We start from the raw sequence: 21,156 nt of genomic DNA, 5'->3' as shown, positions 1-21,156 counted from the left end.
CACATGTCATTTTCAGTGCCATCACACTGCTGGGGGAGAAGAAGAGACCATTTAGTCACAAGTCAGCTAGGCTTTGGTGTTTGACCTGCAGGCGAGAGTCATTCATAGTCTGGTTTGTTTACTAGCCACTGTCTCTTAGGAAAGCTGCTTCTTTTGGATGCTTTACTCTGTCAGCCACACGCTCTTAACAGTTTGTGCTTGCATTTCAGCATCGTGCTGCTGGTTGCGTCTCATTTTTCTGCCTGCTTCTTGCCCCATTGCTCTGCCACGTGTCCTGTCTTAGGAGGGCACTCTCCTCCTCTCTCTGAATGGTTCCATCAGACACAGAGGAGGTACCTGTCCTCCCTGCTGTCCAGCTATATCCTCTTAGTAGAACAGGGCAGTAATATTCAGGAAATCAGAAATAAATAGCCATCACCCCCTACAGTCAGTTGCTCTAAGTTTTGCTCTATCACTCCTCATATTCCTTAATGACCATCTTTAGCACCACCTTCAAAAAGTTCTGAAACAATGCAAGGCACAATATACTCAAGACAAGTGTTTTGTTGAATATTTGTATTACGGAAGCATTCATCTGGGATTTAGTGTTAGAGGAACCCTTCCAAAGGCTGTATCTTTTTTAGGCAAGAAGATGTTAAAATCAGGAAAAATGAAGGAAAAGATATGAAATGTGAAAATAGGAGATAAAGATATATATTATTTTAATGCCTGTTAGGTTCAGATGCTACTGTTTGTGCCTCAAACTAGCTCTGATTGTTTGAGTGATTCTTAAAGATATTGGAGGAAGTTTTGAACAGAGGATAGTAGCAAACAAATAATTAGTTTTTTTATAAACGTGAAATGTTCTGAATCCTTTTTTCACTACATGGTATAAAGAATACATGTTAGAAGTTTAAAATGTATTACAGCAAATGAAAGAAACGTTTTCAGAGGTCTTTGCTATCTTTCCTGTTGCATTTATTTTCAGTGTGCTGAAATCCTTCCTATATATGAAGATACTATTATAGCTGTTTCAGGAATTTATTTTGATAATAGCTTTTTTTTTTCTTATTGTACAGTATGATATTCTTCCCATCATTTGATTTTTATGCTTACAGTTTTGACCATACTATACAGTCTGTCTGCTTCTGTGAGCAAGTTAAAAGGAAAAATTAAAAAAAAATTGTAAAAAACCCCTTTATTGCATTAGTAGCAGTACAAGCTGTATACATAAATAAAAGTAAATTTTCATAAGTAGACGTTAATGGGATTTTTATCTTTCAGCTTGTCTGGTCCCAGTTAAACAGCCTCCTGTAAGCAAGACAACCATTGTGATTTTAGAAAATCTGGAGAGAGCTTCTTTATCTGAATTACTAGGAGATTTTCTGGCACCTCTTGAGAATCGGAGTTCGGAAAATCCTTGCACTATTCAAAGAGGTATTTAAAGAATTTGGGATGGAGAAATGTTTTTACTACAGTACAGTTGTATTATAATGCATGGCAGACAGGGAACAGTAGAATAATGTAATGTTTGTACATTTGCAATTTAAATTGTTTTGTATTTTATTACGAAGAGTTGTTCTTAACAAAGTACAGTGTGTTTTGAGGCTAACTGATGGTGTTTTTTTCTTTCTAATTATGTCACTGCTTGCTTTTATATGAAATTGTGTCAGAGCTTTGGTTATTTCAGTAAAAAGTTTTATGGTTCATTTTTAGCAAATGGAGTTTCTGGTGCCTTTTACTTTCATGAGAACTGCTTTTTGCTGGGGACAATTGCAAAGTGTCATCTTCATGGCTCTGACCTGCTGGTTCAGCAGCATTTCCGTTGGGTTCAACTTAGGTGGGATGGGGAACCAATGCGTGGCTTGCTTCAAAGGTTTTTAAGAAGAAAAGTTATAAACAAGGTAAGAACTTGAATTGGCTTCAGTGATTTTGTTCTTCACCACATCTGTCAAATACATATGATGGTAATGTCAAAAGCTGAGCAGATAACTAGGTTGTTTCAGGAAAAAAGCTTTCTTTTCTGGGAGCTCTGTATCTGTAAATGTTGTACTTGGCCTCTTACAGGAAGGTGTGCAGCCGTGGCTGATCAGCATAAACACACAGGATGGCTGCAAATAATGATACTGTGGATACCTGCTTATCCACTGTATGAAAACGTCCTTCAATAATTTATTTTATCTTCTGTGTGTGATAGTAAAAATCTGTTCAGCAAACGTAAAATCCCTTTCTTGAGCAATTTATTCTATATGAAATGAAATAGTTATATATCCCGTGTGTAATGTCTTATGTTTTAAGCAGCAGAAAGAGTTTTCATGATTTTCAACTTGAAGAGGAAAGAGGGGTGAAAATATATCAGTCGGGAAGTTGTTTTGAGCCAGTATGCCTGCTGAAGCTGCAAAAAAAAAAGTCCAAAAGAGAATAAGGATGGGAAGTCTGTTTTAACTTGAATAAATAAATGGAGGATTGGAAATGAAATGAAAGATGTGGGCAAAAGCAGAATTGTGGAATTTTGAAAGTTATTTGGAAGAAGAACACTCCAGTGTGATAGCAGCTATTGCAGACGTCAGGGAGTGTTAGATGTTGGGAGGGGGAGTTTGATCGAAACAGCTGCAAAGGGAAATAATCTTGGCAGCAGAATTTTGAACAGGCTTAAAAAGGGAGATTGTTCTAGGAATAGCAAAAAACTGTCAGTAGTAAAGAGTCCTGGTCTGGAACAACAGACCCACTGTCATTTCTGAGTGTTCAGCTGTATGTATCTTGGTTATCCCTGGGGATGTCATCTCCTGTACCCTGTGCCACAGTTCTCATCTATAAAAGCTTACTGATTCAAAGAGATCCTAAAGAGGAAATGTGTGGTAACTGAACGCTTCAGTTACTATAATGAGGAAATTTAAAAACATTTGTAGGTATTCTTTAATAGCAAGAACAGAAATACAGAATATAAAAAAAGAATCATGTGAAATGTATCAAGGAAACTCTTAAAGAGATTACTTCTCTACACTGGGTAAAAAGCTGGCTGGGTGGCCAAGCCCAAAGAGCGGTAGTGAATGGAGTTACTTCCAGCTGGTGGCTGGTCACAGTGGTGTTCCCCAGGGCTCAGTACTGGGGCCAGTCCTGTTTAATGTCCTTATCAACGCTGTGGACAAGGAGATCGAGTGCACCCTCAGTAAATTTGCAGGCGACGCCAAGATGGGGGGGGGGGGGAAGCATTGATCTCCTTGAGGGCAGGAAGGCTCTGCAGAGGGATCTGCTCAGGCTGGATCGATGGGCCAAGGCCAATTGTTGGAGGTTCAACGAAGAAAAGTAAAAGTACCGGCTCCTGCACTTGGGTCACACCAACCCCACACAGCGCTACAGGCTTGGGGCAGAGCGGCTGGAAAGGGCCTGGTGGGGAAGGGCCTGGGGGTGCTGGTTGACCACCCTGTTTAGTCTGGAGAAGAGGAGGCTCAGGGGGGAACTTATTGCTCTCTACAGCTGCCTGAAGGGAGGTTGTAGGCAGGTGGATGTTGGGCTTTCCTCCCAGGCTACAAGTAACGGGAGAAGAGGAAACAGTCTTAAGTTGCACCAGGGGAGGTTTAGATTACATATTAGGAAAAATTTCTTCACTGAAAGGGTGGTCAAGCATTGGAACAGGCTGCCCAGGGAGGTGGTGGAATCATCATCCCTGGAGGTGTTTAAAAAAACGCGTAGTTGCGGTGCTTAGGGACATCACTTACTGGTAGACTTGGCAGTGCTGGGTTAACAGTTGGACTTGATGATCTCGAAGGTCTTTTCCCACCTAAATGATTCTGTTACTTTTTTCAGGTGCGTAGTTATTTATAAGTACTTTTTTCTATGTGAAACATTTCCTTTTTTCCCTATGCGCTTTAAATCTTTTGAGTCCCTACAGACATAGTAAGCTGGAACCATTATGAGTCATTGTCTGGTTGAAGGTATGAATGGGTTCCAAAATCCTGGCAAAGGATGGGGAGGGTAGCAATTGTCTGTAGGCAAGTAAGTGGGCTGGTTGAAGCTGTTATCTTGCAGATATGGTACGGCACTGGAATGAAGTATAGGCCAGAGGACAGTGCAATGGAAGTATGTAACAGAATCCACCTCCATCCTCTTGAGGAGCGAGTCTGCATTCTCAAGTCTGCACTGGAGGATATCTAGTGATCTAAGCCCCTTTTTAAAAGGACGGAAGCACTTTGATCATAAATCATTCAACATCAATGAGAAGGACTGTCTTCAACTGAGCACAAGGCCAGGAAACACAGCAATGCAGACAGTTGCCAAAGCAGTGGTATTCTGACTTGTTTGCAGACAAAGCTGAATCAAGCTTACTCTGCCAAACTGCTTTGGCTACCAGATCTTGCAGCGTTGCGTAACAGATGTCATTTTTAGGTTATTTTGTTTAAGCTTAAAAGCAATCCTTAGGCTCATAGGTTAGAGTTTAGCAATGTAATAGGTTCCTACCTCTGACTGAATTTGAACAGAATTTCTGTAGTAATCTCATTATTTTCTCTAAAGCATATATGCAGATGGTGGCTTTTTGGAGGAAAAAAGCCGTGTGTCTTCCTGTACCTTCCCTAACTAAATAATGAATAAAAATGCCCAGTGTGCTATTACTTTCTTATTTTTTTGATACATACATGTGCCATGTGCAAATTCAAATGCCATTGGTATGGGGCTTAAAATAGTGGATTCCAAAGTTAAAAACAAAAGGATTAATCTGTTATAACAATCTTAACGGAAAGCAAAAGCACATTTCTTGTTTGAACAAGACTATTTCAAAGATCCTTGCTCTGTATTCTGATACCTTGTTTGTGCCTTAATATTCATGTTTTCAGATGAAAAGCTCTTTTCCCCATATTTTGGACTCTTATGATATATGGGAACAGTTTAAATGTTTTTCTACATTAACTTTCTGTTCACCTGTAGATTCTGTCAAGAAGCTCTGTCTTCAGTGCTGGCAAACACTATCCCTAGTGCATCTTTTAATGCTTCCTCTAATTCAGACGGCTCCAGAGGATAATCCTAGGATTAGGATGATGAAGGCTGTAATCTGGAGTCAGATTAAATAGATATTTCTGGCACCAAATGATTTGCCTTCAACAAGACATACTAAAAAAATGTAAGTCTTAGAGGAAGGCATCTTACCTTCCTTGCTACTAAATCTAAAATCAGTAGAGAAATCCACTGAGAACGTTCCTGTTCAGTGTGATCGTATGTTCTTTATATGCCTTACTTATATCATGTATATTGTGTAGGATATGGTAGGTATCTCTTGTAATCCTAACCTTAAATATCATAGAAAAAGCACTGCTGCCAAATTTGTGTCTGTTTCCCACAAGAAAGTACAGGCATGTCAATTTATTGGTACGGAGATATCTTTTAAAATATAGTGAAGAAATAAGTTTTAATACAACAAGACTTCAATATACTCCATAAAAAGGTTTAACCAGTTTTTGACTGTTGCTGATTTTGTAATGCCAGGAAAAAGCCGCCTTGGGGTGTCAAGGAAAGTGTGTGCAGCAGAGGTCTTATGTCAAACATCTTTTCTCCCTGCAGTTCAGAGGCAAAGTACCCCCTCCATGTGATCCCGTGTGCAAGATCATAGACTGGATTCTTGCTGTTTGGCACCAGCTGAACTCTTGCTTGTCACGTCTAGGAGCACCTGAAGCACTTATGGGGCCAAAACATTTCTTCTCTTGTCCTGTGGTGCCAGGGCATGGCCAGGCGACAGTGAAGTAAGATTTCCATTTCTTGTTTGCCACTGTTCAGTGCCAACTATTGCAAACATAGTAGCTATGTTTCTCCAAAAACCCAACTGACCCAGCAACTTTGAAAGTATTTTAGTGGAAGTTGTTGAAAGTTTTAAACTTTTGTTTGATATTTAAGTACTAGAAGGGCAATTCTGAAGGACACAAGTGGGAACTGGGTGTCTAACACTGGCTGAAAGTCAGTCTTGTTCTGATCTTGCAGTTATTTTCTGACACAGAGGTTGCAAAATATTACTTGTACTGGATAGTAATGCTCAACCCTTTAAAGGTTTTGTTCTTCATTTTGAGACACCCCAGTAAAGAAAGCTGTTCATTAGTGAACAGATCAAAATAAGATTCAAGAATTCTGAGCTTGAAAAGTTGGTAAAGGTTCCTTTTGAAGTTGTATACAAGGGAAATTTGGAGAATGATTTCTCACTATTTAATATCTGGTATCATTTTTAAACATACACATAATTTCACAGATGTATTAGCTTAGCAAATAGGGCAGAAATATACCTTTAGCTATACATCTAACCATATGTATATGTATAACCATATGTCCAGTAACATAAAAGAATGATGAAAATGTTGTCTTTTCTTGCCTACAATTGCATGAACGTGTGCTTACATTCCAACTTCTCTGCAAATGCTAGCAGGTGAAACAAGAAATAATTATAGGATTTTAAAATATATTAATTTCATGCCAAGATGTTTCTTGGCTACTGTAGAAACGTTATGAGGCCCAAATTAAGATTCAAGCATGTTCAGAATGCAAATAATAATGTTGATTTCTGGAGATGCAACGTTACTTTTATCACCTTGTTTCACAGCACTCCTGAATTGCCATTTCTGCTCCCTCTGACTTTTTTCTCGTAATGGTTTCTGCTGACCCATCTTCCAGGGTCCTTTCCTTACTATGTTCACTGCCTTTCTCTTCTTTCATTCTGTCTGCAGATCTAGGTACATTTCACTTGTTCATTTTCTTTTTTTTTTTCTAAAAGGACAGATTATCTAGTATCCAGTGTTATTATCAAACTCTAAATGTGTATGTAGCATTGAGTTGAAATCTTATGGGTGCTGTGAAATAAAAAAGTAATAAAGTATACCATGCATCTATCTCCTGTCTCCCTCTTGAATCATGTCTTCTGAAATGTCTTAATCATTCATTTATTGCAATGGTATTAAGAGGACAGAAAACTGTTCTTTAGATACCTTGCGTTTCTGAGTTTGGATTTCTCCTAAGTGTAACTTTGACTGGATTCACAATGCTTATTGTGAGCTCAACCCCAAAATGTCTTTCATAGTATCGATATGCCATCTGACTCCTCATTTTAATGTAGGTTTTGTCCACTAATAAATGATTAAAAAGCACAGCTCCAATGAGCACTTACTGCACGCTTTTGGTTTAGCAGCATGGTGGCTAACAGTGTGGTCATATAACTAGCAATAAATAGTTTTAATTAGCAGCTGTTGCTGTTATTTCAATCTAATTAACCGCTCCTGTCTTCTTATCCCTCCTCTCCGCTGTGCTGTTCTGCTTTTTACATTTATTAAAGTTTCACTGAGTCAGTTCAATTCATTGAGACAGTAGGCAGCTACCTACGAACTGGGTTTGTTCTGGGCTGATGTTAACATGAGGCAAGTGGCAGCAGCAGGCAGCTGGGGAGGGAGAGAGAAGGCGAGACAGGTAATTGTTTCCTGCTGTGTGGTGTTTCGTGTAGCTTCACATTTTGGATAGTAGGGTGAATAAATGAGGACAATTTTAGTTACGGTTTTTTTCTTGATTTTGATCTATGCGTTAAAGATGATGTTCCAACAAGAAAGAGTTTCACTTTCCAGCTCTTTTCAGGGGCAGGGAGGTGCTGTACCTTTCCTGAGTATCCGCTATATCAAGGAATTGGGGACTTGATCAGGATGAGCACAAACATAAGACTGAATTTAAGCACCAGGTTGGATTTTTTACTTAGAGAGGATGGCATTGTACAGCCCATCAGTTGTTAACTGTTTGATTAGAATGGGCTCAATTAATTTTATTTCTTCAGCATTCATTTCTCACCATTTATGCTAGCAGTATTGCAAAACGCCAAAAGCTTACGTAGGCAGAAATGGAGAGGTAGAGTTCTTTATTGCTAAAATGAAAGCAATTGTTTATTTTGGTAGCTTGACTCAGCTAGCAGAAGTAGACTGTATCTATATGTAATGGTATCTACAACATTATGCTAAGGAAGCTTGAAGGAACATCACCAATATGCATTTTACATCTTATTTTAACAACTCTACTAATTATTTTTCTAATTAATGTACCTTTTCTCAAGGTTATACCAGCACTTTGTAGCATGGTTATATATCATAAAAATTCTATTTTGTGCTTCATAACTAACCAAAAATACATCTATCAAACGATTTGTACAATCAAACTTTAAAACCCAAACAAACAACAATACAAACAAACAAAAATAAAGCCAAAAATGTTGTCATAATCTTTTGGGTAATAGGATGATTTCTATGTATCAACATATCCAACAAAATGGTTCATTTAAGTCAAACACATTTTAGCTCTCAGTTTTTCTGAATGGATTTCTGTGAAGCTGAAACACAGCATTATAACCTATAATTTCTTATAGATCTTCAATATAAACCCTTTGACTCTCAGTCTTACCATCTTCCTCTTATAAGAGGGTATAAGAAAAAAAAAAAAAAAGAGATGGATTTGATCTAAATAAAGATTGTCTCAGTGTCTGTTATAGATGTGAGCTGAGCCCTAAGCCTGAAACTCCTAGCTTTTATCCCTTGAGAACTATAAGCTGTAAGAAATAGCATTTATTTATTTCCCAACACAAATTTGTCACTTCTGGGCTAAAAACAATGTAATATTTCTCTCTTAGAAAAGCAAAAGTCCCAGAAGAGCCACATCCCTTTGAATCAATTTTTTATGATCAGACCCAGTCTCAAAACCAGACAATCTGGAAAATTCACAGCATCCTGGAAACGCAGTTCACCATAGATCAAGTAGACAAAAGGAGAGTGAGAGCAAGGCAGCTGTATGAATAGAAGGGTCTTGTGAACTGGACAAGTTTGGAAGTGGAAGAATACTGGAAAGGGTGCAATCATAACTAAATACCTCCTTTTTCCCATGCTGGCAGCCAGTGGGCAATGAATGAACACCTACAGGCATGGAACCTTCTCAAGAGACTTTTGTTGTACACACATGAAGGTGCATCTTTCTGGGACATTCTTTCTTTTAGCCTTAAAAAGGAAAAGATGTTTTATGGTCCTTACCTGAAGAAGGCAACCATCAGATGGTAAATAGTTTGCCAAAGCAGCCTGAAGAAAGTTAGGTCAAATAATTTAATATAAAACAAGCAAATATACCCCACCTTAAATAAAATCAGTTCCTCTCTGAAATGGGGTACAATACAAAGTCCTAAATATATGTGCTTCCTGAAAATGCAGAATTGGATATGTTACCTGAACTATAAAATCTTGGGTTGTTTATAATTGTCTCTGAAGTTAAGGGATTCTTTGTGTGCCTACAGGTGGATGTCCAGGTTATGGAATGCTGTGATAGCTCCCAGAGTTCAAGAAGCAATACTCTCCAGAGCCTCTGTGAAAAGACCATCTGTACCAGGACAAGCCATAGCCAAAAAAAATCCTAGCCAAGGCCAACAGGCTGTCGTTAAAGCTGCTCTCAGTATCTTGCTAAATAAAGCTGTTTTGCATGGCTGTCCTCTCCCCAGACCAGGTAACTGAACAGTCTGAAAGGCAAGTAGTTGTACGTTGCCAGAGTGGGGCTTTTAACTCTTGGATTCCTTTTTTAAAACTTTCACAAAACGTAACTATAGTTATGATGGGAGGTGTGTGGTTAAAAGCATTTACAGTCACTAAACTAAGTAGTTGTATAAGGTAGTCAAAGAGGAATCATTTGCCAGAGTCAATTCTTCTTAACATTGTTCTACTTTTGTTTCAGAGCTTGATAATTACATAGCAGATTTTAAGGGAGGAAACTTTCCTTTATCTGTGGTTTCGAGCTACAAAAATTGTAGTAAGAAAAGAGGTGAGAATGCTTCTTGGAGAAAAGTGAGCACAAGTCCTCGCAAAAAGTCAGGCCATTTGTCCCCCCAGTCATGGAATAAGCAGGAGACAAACGCTGAAGGTAAAGCTTTCCGTTTTCAGTTCTGAAAGAAGGTGTGGGTGTTTAACCTGTGTTGACAGGAATCTCAGTTTTCTTCTACGTCATGAATTAAACATTCTCAATGAAATGACGCTCATGGTTATGTTCATCAGTAAAAAATCGTTTACTTTTTTTCCCCTCAAATAATTTTGTTGTGACTGTGAGGTATCCTGATTAATTATTGATTTTTTGTTTGTTTGTTCTAATGCCTTTCCTGTTGTCCTGATAATGAGGTAGGCTTTAGTTCAGGTGGTGGAAGATTCAGCAGTGGTTCCACCTCATATTGCATGGAATGATGCTTTATCATTCCCTGCCTCAGCACCAGATGAGGGAAAGACTTCATTACTTGGTTGGTACTCTTTAGAGCTGCACCTGATTGACAGTATTTCTTTTTTTGCTTTTTTTTTTTTACACATACTTTGTAGCTTCGCTACAATAATAAAATATAATAAATAAATAATAATAAAAAGATCATGCATCCCTTGTTCAGTCTTGTTAAATAAATTGAGTAGAATAATCTAGAAGCCCTGTAGCGGAAGCAAGAGGTCTCTGGTTTTAAATTGAAGATTTTTGTTTGATTTTCATTTTAATTGCAAAAACTAAATGTAAAAACCTCTGTGTAGTCACAGATGCTATAAGGTTTTCATGAAGTTTCCACATCATTTTTAGCAAGGCTGCTTGATAAAGAAGGCTTTATGTGACAGTCTGTGTGTGTGTATGTGAAAGTCGTGTTAGTAGCTGACACTTCTGAATTGTCTTTTTACCTCAAGATCACAAGCCGTCTAACAAGCTGTTTACTACACAGGGATAACATCTGGGTATGTGCAGAAGCAACATTTCATTCTTGTAAAATTACACATCTGTCTAGAAAGAAAACTTGGGAATACCATAACTGAATACAGTATTGAACAGGAAAACTTCTAGAGGACAAAATCAAATTATTTTGCTTTTAGAAAATGCAGGTAACTCCTTCAGAGAGAGGAGTTAGGAAGGGATGCAGAGAGAAAGAGGCTTACACACACACACACACACACACACACTCTCTCTCTCTCTCTTTGGAAACAGTAAGATTCTAGCCTCAATTACCTCATATATAAAAGACTGAAATACTTGATGCCTGGTACTTCTTAACATTAAATTGAGCTATTCATTTCTTCAGCTCTTGTTCAGAAAGAAATCTGCTTTTTCTGAACTCCAGCTCTAATGTCCTGATTTTGCTTGTGAGTTCTGTGTTTGAATTGTGAATTTACCTAATTCCACTAAGAGGATTTAAGAAATCAAATGAATGTAACCTGAAGGAGGATGGTTTATACTGTGTCTTGCACCTGAAAATATTCTTAGACTCCAGTTAATATTTGTGAATGTAAGTAAAAAATGGGATGGTGAATTTAAATAGGCTTCCATTTCTGACTATCAGAATCAAATGCGGTTCCCGATTCCAAGGGTAAGTTGTTTGATTTTACTTAAATGAAGAAAGCTTATATCTTTTCCTGTTGACAAGTGATTGCTCTTTGAGAGAAGCAGTAAGGGTGGTTCAGGTGCCTTGCACAGAAACCTCGTGTTCTATATCCACAAAAGCTTGGGCAAGTCACGCCCCATTTGCCATTTTAGCAGTTCCTACTGCTGTTCTGAACGGTTTCAAGGGATGCATTCTGACCTTTGACAGAGTCTATTGATATGATTAACCAGTACATAGAAACACATTTTCCTTGTTTATCACAGATTTTAGAATAAAGAAACAAACACACATGGTAACACACTAATAAGTCCATCTGTCTTTTGTGCAGTTATAAAATCTAGGACTGTGTTGCAGCCAAACTGTAAGAAAAGAGCTTCTCTCACCACAAAGTAAGTTTTAATTTCTGGTATTTGTAATACTTAGCAAACAGTAAAGATAATAAAATTGTGTTGTAAACCAGCACATTATAATTAATAGATTAAGAGTTTCTATTTGGTAATGTTTTGGTTCTACATCTAAAGAAAGGAAACCTTTTTAATTCTCGGTTCCGAGAGAAAATTTTATATACTTCAAGGTAATTTTAGAATCCATTTCTGTATTTTAAACCTTGCAGCACTACATGCCTTTTTATGTAACAGTCTATTACTTAAGACTATTATGTAACATTTACCCTGCCACGAAAAGCCAACCGTATGCTTTTCTCACCTAGCATTATATTTTCAAAACTCTTTTGGCTCTTTTAGCTTACTGAATGGCAATTCAAAAGCGTGTAGTATATGTGCTTTAGTCTAAACGCTACAGAGTTCCCCTAGGAAAGTGTACAGTTAGCCAGAGGGAACTGCATTTGAGACTTTACTTCAATTTGAAACCTTGGTTCTGCCACATTCACAGGCACAGAGAGCACAGAATGTTTATGCTTCTTGGTATGCCAGGGTTTTTGTAAGTGTTAGGAGTCAAATCCCCCAAAAAAAGGAGTGGAATAAATTTCATTTGGTCCATCTTAAAAAGAGGAGAATCTTTGAAGGTAGTAGGCAGAAGAATCCTTTGTTAGAATTTCAGAATGGAGAGAATAATTTGAATAGAAAGAAGATACCTTATGATGTAACAACTATTGCTGCCACTTAATTAGATGCTATTTTCTTTTTGTTCATGGTAGTAAAGGTCACTTGGAAAAAAACTACTATTTTTCAGGTGTGTATAATATTTTAAAATTCTGTGTCATAGCTTCATTTTAATTGTTCTCTTTGTTTGTTTGTGTTTTTTTTTAAACAAGATCTTCAGAGAAGGATCAGTTGGGAACGTTAAATCTGGAGCAAAGGCTGTCCCTTGGTTCTGATGATGAGGTAGATCTTGTGCAGGAACTTCAAACTATGTGTTCCAGCAAATCTGAGCCTGATATAAGCAAGGTAAACACAAGGCTTTTAAATAATTTACTACTTTGCCGTATGCAGTTGTTTGTGATGTGTTTAAAATGAATTTTTAATTTACAAGCACTGCTTGAAGAAAATTATAAAATTGTTTGGAAATAAGCCAAAGTCAACTAATAAGTTATAATTGGAGTGTAAGTGTTCTGGTTTTAAATTACACCTTCGCTATTTTATCTGGTAGAGATTTTTGCAGTGGAGGCTGGAAAGGCTGCAATTTATAAGTTCGTAAATGCTAGCAACAATAACCTCCTCTGCATTATTGTTCCCCATGTTATCTTTCATGCTGTCATCGCTCCCACTGGGAAACTGTTTTGTAATTTTAGACATGGGAAGTTTTTCCTAATATGCATAGCACATTTTGTTTATTTAACGTAATCCCATCAGCCATTACTGAACTGTCTCAAAGCTCCTCTGCTGTGTAGGCAAAATGCAGTTTTGCTGCCCCGAGCAAGAAAGAATGGATTGGCCTAGTTCTCTAACAGCGGCAGCAGAGGGTGAAGGATGCTTGCAAGGCTTACAGGTTTGGGGCTAAGTTCTGTGCTGCAGAGGGTGGAGCTGTGGATCTTTCTCATTTGTCCTTCTACGCCAAAAGCATCCAGGCTCTCCCTGTAGCTGTAGCTATTTATTCTTTTCCTTCTTGCCTCCTAGCACAGCTGAAGTAGGATGGCTGTGACAACAGGCTGTGTTCACACTGGAGCAGCTGTTCTGTACCATTTGAAACACAGACAGAGTTAGTCTTAAGCTATTATCCCGTTAGGCAGTGTGTTACATCCTCTAGGATCTCCCTGAACAGCAGGTCCATTCGTTTTCCTTTATTAAGTACTCTGTTTAGTCTTAGAAGTCAACAAAGTTTTTATTAAAGAAAGAAATACTGTGTGTGGGAAAATTTTTCAACCTATTTAATGAAATCCTTTATTAGAGTCTTTTGTTTTGGGTTGGTTGTTTTGTTTTGGTTTTTTAAAGTATTTACAGTCCTTGCATGAGTCACACGAGCCAAGCTGGCAAGCTAATCGCCAGTCACTTAGCAGGGATTTACCATACCTATCTTTGAAAGAATGGGATGTGCTTAAAGAAATGGTAACCAATTTAAAATTGTGTTTAATAACATGTAAAATGTAATTGCTCGTTGTTGACAATTCAAGGAAATATGGGTTAGATAAGGAAGGAGATAGATGTCACTGTCTTTTGTTCAGTTTCCTCACCATGGGTGGAACCATCCATGGCTGGAATTTCTGTTGTTAATTCCCGAGCTGCCTAGTTGAGCCTTACAGAAGTAAGGGTGCTGTTGCATGTTTTCTCTGTGTGATGTAATTTCAGGCTGCCATAAAAATAAGTACTTCTGCTCTCTAATTTGCCTTTTCACTTGAATATGTGCCTCTGTTAGGTTGGGATTGAGTACTTTTGCAGTTGCAGGGAATTGGATCAGCTTGCCCCAGAACAAAATACCTAGTTTTCAGCGAGGACAGAGGGCTGATTAGACTCTGTCTGCTATTGCATGGTCACAAGGTTTGGAGGAAAATAGGAGGGGAGAAACATGGCAGAAGGAAGAGAAAAGGATTATTCCTTTTTGTGATGTTTCTGGGGCTGAAGAAAATTTAACGAGAAACTGCCCTGAAGTTCCGCTGAATAGTATTGCTCTGGAAATGTATGGTTAATCTTCTTCTGGTTATGGTCCATGTGAAATATCTCTCTCTTCATCACCCACCTCCCGCAAATGCACTCTATAGTAAAGGAAATGTATTTTAATTGTTCTTTGGATATTTATGCATTACATTGCACAGAAACTATATGAAAATGAAATCAAGACTCCCAAAATTTGGCAAAGTGAAACATAATCTGTGAATAACTAAAAAAAAATAATCACCATTTTCTTATCTTTTTTAGATAGCAGATTCTAAGGATGAGCTATTGATGTTCAATAACTCTCAGAAGAATCCTGTATTTTCAGCAAGTGGTACTAACCCAAGTAAAACAACAGCACAAAAGGTAGGTGAAATGAGTTTTGTAGTAGGAGAGGGAAGATGTCTTGAGTTTCTCCAAAATCTGAATTCCTGATTGGATCCATAGAATTAGCGTTCCAGTGCCCTGTTTATTACAAGAATAAACTGTCATGATTCTTAGGAAACTTGCTAGACATACCATGCCAAATTTCTTCCATGTGTTTTAATGGAAACTTAAGATTTATTAAACAATGGATGTATTTGCTTCCGTTTTCATGTTTACATAAAGCCATCTCCTTAAGCCAAGTACTGTTGACATTTCTTTGACATTATAAGTTACTTGCATCAGATGAAATAAAAACCCTGGGTTCATTCCCCTGCCCCCACCCCCCACCCTAGTTAACGTTATTCTGTAACTTTGCAAAGGCACAAAAGTTTTTTAAATTCCTGATATATAATTCCCGGCTTATGGTTTATTTTTCTACTATTTTTTTTTGTAGTGACTACCCAAATATATACAATTCCAAACCACTGTTTTCCTAAGTGTTATTATTTAAGTAGAACTGAGCTGCTCTGGTGTCAAAGCTTTGCAGTGGTAGAAATTGTAAGACATGATATTATCAGAGTTTGTGAAAAATAGCATGGAATTTTTAAAAGGGTTTTCAGTATTGCCAGATTATTTATGAGAAATTAAAAGAAACCCTGTGTTAGAAGTTTGGTGATTATGGGAAAAGATAGTCTAAATGTAAACGAACTTTACTAATTTCAGAGCAGTTTCAGAGTGGGATGATAAGCTAAATACTACTGGAAGATATAATAGGTCCACTATCATCATCTTTTCAGAAACTGAAATAATTGTTTGTGAGTGCTAACATCCCTATTAAATATGAAGATGGAGTTGTATCTTGCTTAGTTTTCATTCTTTGGATAGTAAAGTTAAAATTGCACTTTCTCTTTTTCCCTTTTCTTTCTTGCTCCTTGTGGTTTTGAACATCAAGAGGGCTTCTGAGCACATGGCTCAATTAACCTTAGCCAGCACAGAATCTGTCTGTGTTCCCTCACTGGGCTCCTGTCTTCCCTTAACAGGGATCCTCTAAAGTCCAGTCCAGACACTTTTACCTGACCATGATCATTTTTGTCCTAGAGACACACTGTCTATTTTCTGTAGTTACAATGAAGTAGCCCTGAAAATAGCTTAACTTTGCACACCTAAGCATTAAAAAAACTGCAGTTGGATGAAATCACTTACCACGCTTACCGTATTTTTTTATATCCAAATATTCAAAATGTTAGAATATTTTCCATAACTTTATTTAAAATCCAGAGAACAGTGTCCACTAACAAACAATTTTAACATTCCAGATCCGCATTTGGGTATACTGCTTTTGGATATTTCTCTAAACACATTATTTTAGAATCATCAAATCATTTAGGTTGGAAAAGACCTTTGAGATCATCAAGTCCAACCGTTAACCCAGCGCTGCCAAGTCCATCACTAACCCATGTCCCTAAGCACCACGTCTGTCTGGCTTTTAAATACCTCCAGGGATGGTGATTCCACCACCTCCCTGGGCAGCCTGTTCCAGTGCTTGACCACCCTTTCAGTGAAGAAATTTTTCCTACTATGCAGTCTAAACCTCCTCTGGTGCAACTTGAGGCCATTTCTCTTGTCCTGTCGCTTGTAATTTGGGAGAAGAGACCGACCTCCACCTGCCTACAGCCTCCTGTCAGGTAGTTGTAGAGAGCGATAAGGTCCCCCCTGGGCCTCCTCCTCTCCAGACTAAACAGCCCCAGTTCCCTCAGCTGCTCCTCACAAGACTTGTGCTCCAGACCCCTCACCAGCCCCGTTGCCCGTCTCTGGACACGCTCCAGCCCCTCTGCTCCCTCTTGCAGTGAGGGGCCCAGAGCTGAACACAGTATCCGAGGTGCAGCATCACCAGTGCTGAGTGCAGGGGGACAATCACTGCCCTTGTCCTGCTGGCCATGCTATTCAGATTTAAAATTCGTAATTTCAGACATTACAAATCAAATCTCCACATAGTGGCAATGCCTGGATAATTTTGTAAGTCAGGTGACCTACCTGTTCTAATGTAAATTTTTCCTAGTTAATTTTTTTACTTTTAAAATTCCTGCTAACAATTTAAGGCATAGCTGCATTGACTTTGGAGGTAGACGAGTGTCATGGTTTAACGGCAGCCAGCAGCTAAGTACCACGCGGCCACTCACTCATCCCCCACGACAGCAGTGGGATGGAGAGGAGAATCAGGGCAAAAGGTAAAACTCAAGGGTTGAGATAAGAACAATTTAATAATTGAAATAAAATCAAATATAATAATAACAACTGTAATGAAAAGGAAAGCAAGGGAGAGAGGAATAAAATCCAAAACAAAAAACCCCAAGTGGTGCACGATAGAGATGCTCACAACCCACTTACCGATGCCCAGCCAGTGCCCAAGAAGCAGCAATTCACAGGCCCCAGCCAACCTCCCAGCTTATATACTGGGCGCGACATTCTATGGTATGGAATACCCCTTTGGCCAGTTTGGGGCAGCTGCCCTGGCTGTGTCCCCTCCCAGTTTCCCATGCCCCTCCAGCCCTCTCGCTGGCAGGGCCTAGGAAACTGAAAACTCCTTGACTATGTATAAACATTACTTAGCAGCAGCTAAAACCATCAGTGTGCTATCAACATAACTCTCATACCAAATCCGAAACACAGCCCTGCACCAGCTACTGAAAAGAAAATCAACTCTATCCCAGCTGAAACCATTACAACAGGCTTAGCTAACTTTGAGGTTTTTTAAGAACTTGGTCAAAAGATTTCATACAGGTTAAAAAAATTGATTTTCCATACCTTGTGAGGAAATGTTGGCCAAAATGAAGGAAATACAACCCAACCTTTTGCTAGAGGGGAAAGAGATCTAATAGAATGACAAGCTTTGTTTCTAGATTTAATCGTTACTACAACAAATCTATCAAAAATCTAGAAGAGCACAGTCTTAGGTTGGAAGCAGAAGTCAAACTTTTAGAAGCAATTCTAATGATGATGAACCTATGCAGCTGCAAGAACTGGTGTCTGAAAAAGAGTTCGAGATGAGAAAAGCATCCTTTTCTGAAAGTAAATAGAATTCTGTGGGTAACAAAAGCAATACTGCACGAGCAGAGGAGATCTTATCAACAGTAATGAGACAAATTACTTACAAGGGCAACATACACATAATTAATTTTTTTTTTAATTGGCTGGAAGAAAAAATGCTTTCAAGTATGTGAACGAGAAAGAGAAAACTGATAAGACATGCAAAATCTTTGATCCAGGATCCAAACAAATTGATGAAATCAAGGATTAATAAGGAACAGACAGTGATGAATAGTTTACTTGCATGCCACCAACCTTTACTTGAAGAGCAGCAGCTGCTGGTGAAAATGAACTTTTTAATATTGCTGCCCAGAGGGGTGACCTGGATTCAGCTGATGCCAACAGTTAAGTTCCTAATTCTCCTTTCCTGTCAGAGGAAAGGTAGGCACCTCTCATGAAAGAGATGTGTTAGCGACCGTCATAAACTGGCTTAGCTAACATCTTTCTCCTTGTCTACAAAGGAACAAAAAGTGACAACACACCTCACTTTGGCACTTCTGCTGTCTAAATTTGGGCAGGGTGAATACGGTCCAGTTTTTAAGAATGTAGCTTCTTAGCATAAATAATTTGAGAGGCTAAAATCTGGTTTATAAGAAAACAATCTGTGAGATTATGTAACTAGCCTTTCAACTTCTGTTATATTATATCTTTTTATTCTGTTATATTAAATATTTCAACTTCTGTTATATTAAAATGTAACTAGCCTTTCAACTTCTGTTCTTGAAGTATTATTTTTGTTGTGATTATTTTGTTCTTATTTATGGCCTTGATGGTACAAAAAAAAGTGTGTATCTTTATTCAAGCTTTAAAGCTGAATTTTGTGCCTGCAAGACCTAAATTTCCATTTTTCCCTTTTAGCTGTGGCTACAGCTGTCATTTTTCCACAGTAACGAAAGAAAGAACATGAAATGTTCTCTCTGAAATGCAGACATGCAAGAATCAAATTTAAGGCTTTTTCAATGGCAGTGGAAAACACCCATTGTCTTATTTAAGTATTCTAAGATGTTGATATGTCTTTTCAGTCAAAGAAGCAAAAAAAGAGCCATAGTTCACCAAGTAGTAAGAAGCTGTCATACTAAATGGCAAAAGACTGTAAATACCAAGAGTTTCCATGAGGCTGGTAGGGTTGGTTGGTTGTTTTCCAGGTCAAATGGCAACAATTACTTATACAGAAAATGCTTTTTTTTTTTTATTCATAGGATGGAATGCGTCCGCTCAGCAGCAGTCGAACTGTGGAAAGCAGCAACAGTAAATCAAAGACAGAGTTGGGTGTTTCAAGAGTTAAATCTTTTCTTCCAGTTCCTAGAAGTAAAGTCACCCAGCCTTCTCAGAATACTAAAAAAAGCAGCAGCAGTAATACAAGGCAAATAGAGGCAGATAATAAGGCAAAAAGAGAGATTTGGAATTTGCACAAAAAAGAACAAATAGAAAAATCTAATAAATAAACCTGCCTACCATAAAATTTTTGATGATCTTATAATTTCTATTGCAAAGAACCAAGTACTCAAATATGTAAATATTTTTTGAAAATAAACTGTTTCCCTGTAATGTAAAGTTTGTACAGGACCACGTTTATTTCTATGTAAATCAGCTGGAAATTATATTGACTTAAACTTCAGAAATGGGCAGTTTTGCCACCTTCGTAGGTGGTTTGGTTTTTTTTTCTTCTTCTTTTATTATGAAAATTACTTGTTTAAATGATAATATTCAGGGGTGTTACCACAGGATTCTGTTTGTGTATATACTGTACATAAATATATTCTATCAAGTTCACATGTTAAACTGCATTCAGATGAGTTGCACAATATGTACAGCAATGGCTTCAAGCTATTGTTCGTGCATTTTAAAGACATGTTTTTATCTTCACTTAACGAAAAATTAATGGAATGTGGCAATAACTAAAATGATTGGAAATGCAGATCAATTACTTTCAGCTACAAGCCATATTAAATACTTTGATTTCCCCATCATCTGCCTGCTGAATTTTGATCTTGTTTCTCTCAAGCTTCTCTTCATCTAAAATGTCATGAATTTTCGTTATAACTTCTATCTTTTAAAAAAGGAAAGAGATTGAGAAATTAAAATGCAATAAAAGTTATTTTTCTCAGACTCTTATTCTTTGATAGAATTGAAGAAAATGGGATCATTTATTAACTTCGTTTTTCTTGTATACTGTAAAAACTTTTATATACTTCATTAGTGTTTTAAAAGGATCTGAGAAATAATAGTGTTTTACAGAAACAGATTTTACTGAAAAGGAATTTGAGCACAAGCTGAACTACAGTATTATCAGAGATAATGTAGTAGCGATAACGTGAGTTCCTATGTAATTATCAATTTCTATTGTGGATTTAAGATGTAATTGCTGTGAAATGATACTTGAGCTGCAGCTAAAATTCTTTATAATTCCCCCCCACCCCCTACTACAGAGGTAGAGCACGTTCACACATAGAGGGAGAGTTTCTACAGAGGGATTATGTCCCCGGTCTCTGCAGTAGCTGCAGTTACACGCTTGTGAATTGTAGTAATGTGGAAACGCTCCCTGCCCAGACACCTCAGCTGGCTGGCGGAGCAAAGTGCGGAGTTTTCTTGAGATCAAACTGCCAGGAGATGGTTTTGAGAGCTATGAACAGTAACATGGTCATGCCTATACTTTCCAACTTAGTGTTTTTCTCAAATTCAGCCTGGAAAAGGAAAGGATTACCTGTTTCCTAACGCTTCACCTTTGTACGTAAAACAGTCATCCCAAACTCATGTCAATAAAACTTTTGTACTGTATATTGTCTTTCTGTCCCTTAGTCTGTATGTGTGTGTTATCTCTATCAATATAGAATATTAGAAGCTTATTTCTGTAATCATTTTCCGCACAACATATTTAGAAAGTATCTTGTCTTTTGGTAATTGCTTTTTTATTAAAACTTCAATTTGTTGTGTGGTAGTAACATATAACTGAATACTGGTGATTTCTATAGAAGTTGATTTTTTTTTTCTTTTTTTCTTTCTGTAATTTTTGGTGCTGAAAAATGGATGCTACTTTTGCAGTTGGTTCTTAACAGAATGAGTCAGCCGGGAACTGCTGGAGGTCAGAGCAACGGGTCTCAGCGATTAGGATCCCTTATGCGCTGAAGCGGTGTGAGCAGCAGTATGGCAGCTTGTGTGAGAAGCTCAGGCATGGATTTTGTGGTGAGGAGGAACGTAAAATGGAAAATGTTTTTTGTAGCGATCACACAAGTTGCAGTATCAGGATTTGTAATCACAATAAATTGAACTTTTTTTAAAAAGAGAGATAAGAAATGAAAG

The 21,156-nt window shown here is 37.8% G+C and overlaps 1 protein-coding gene across 1 annotated transcript in view; it reads left to right on the top strand.

Annotated features, from left to right (window-relative positions):
• CTTNBP2 (cortactin binding protein 2) overlaps positions 1-20,634 on the top strand; it is a 90,996-nt gene extending 70,362 nt beyond the window's left edge. Inside the window, exons 15-23 of the mRNA XM_040596326.1 lie at positions 1,264-1,416; positions 1,696-1,883; positions 5,533-5,711; positions 9,263-9,468; positions 9,694-9,879; positions 11,685-11,745; positions 12,630-12,762; positions 14,668-14,769; positions 19,056-20,634. Of these exons, the coding sequence (XP_040452260.1) occupies positions 1,264-1,416; positions 1,696-1,883; positions 5,533-5,711; positions 9,263-9,468; positions 9,694-9,879; positions 11,685-11,745; positions 12,630-12,762; positions 14,668-14,769; positions 19,056-19,301 (1,454 nt within the window). The 3' untranslated portion in view covers positions 19,302-20,634. The remainder of the gene's footprint in view (positions 1-1,263; positions 1,417-1,695; positions 1,884-5,532; positions 5,712-9,262; positions 9,469-9,693; positions 9,880-11,684; positions 11,746-12,629; positions 12,763-14,667; positions 14,770-19,055) is intronic.
• Positions 20,635-21,156: the final 522 nt, after the last annotated feature.

The sequence above is a fragment of the Falco naumanni genome, chromosome 5 (assembly GCF_017639655.2).
Source record: "Falco naumanni isolate bFalNau1 chromosome 5, bFalNau1.pat, whole genome shotgun sequence".
NCBI classification, from domain to species: Eukaryota; Metazoa; Chordata; class Aves; order Falconiformes; family Falconidae; genus Falco; species Falco naumanni.
Note: the sequence above shows the minus strand (reverse complement) of the source record. Positions and strands in the feature narration are given on the sequence as shown.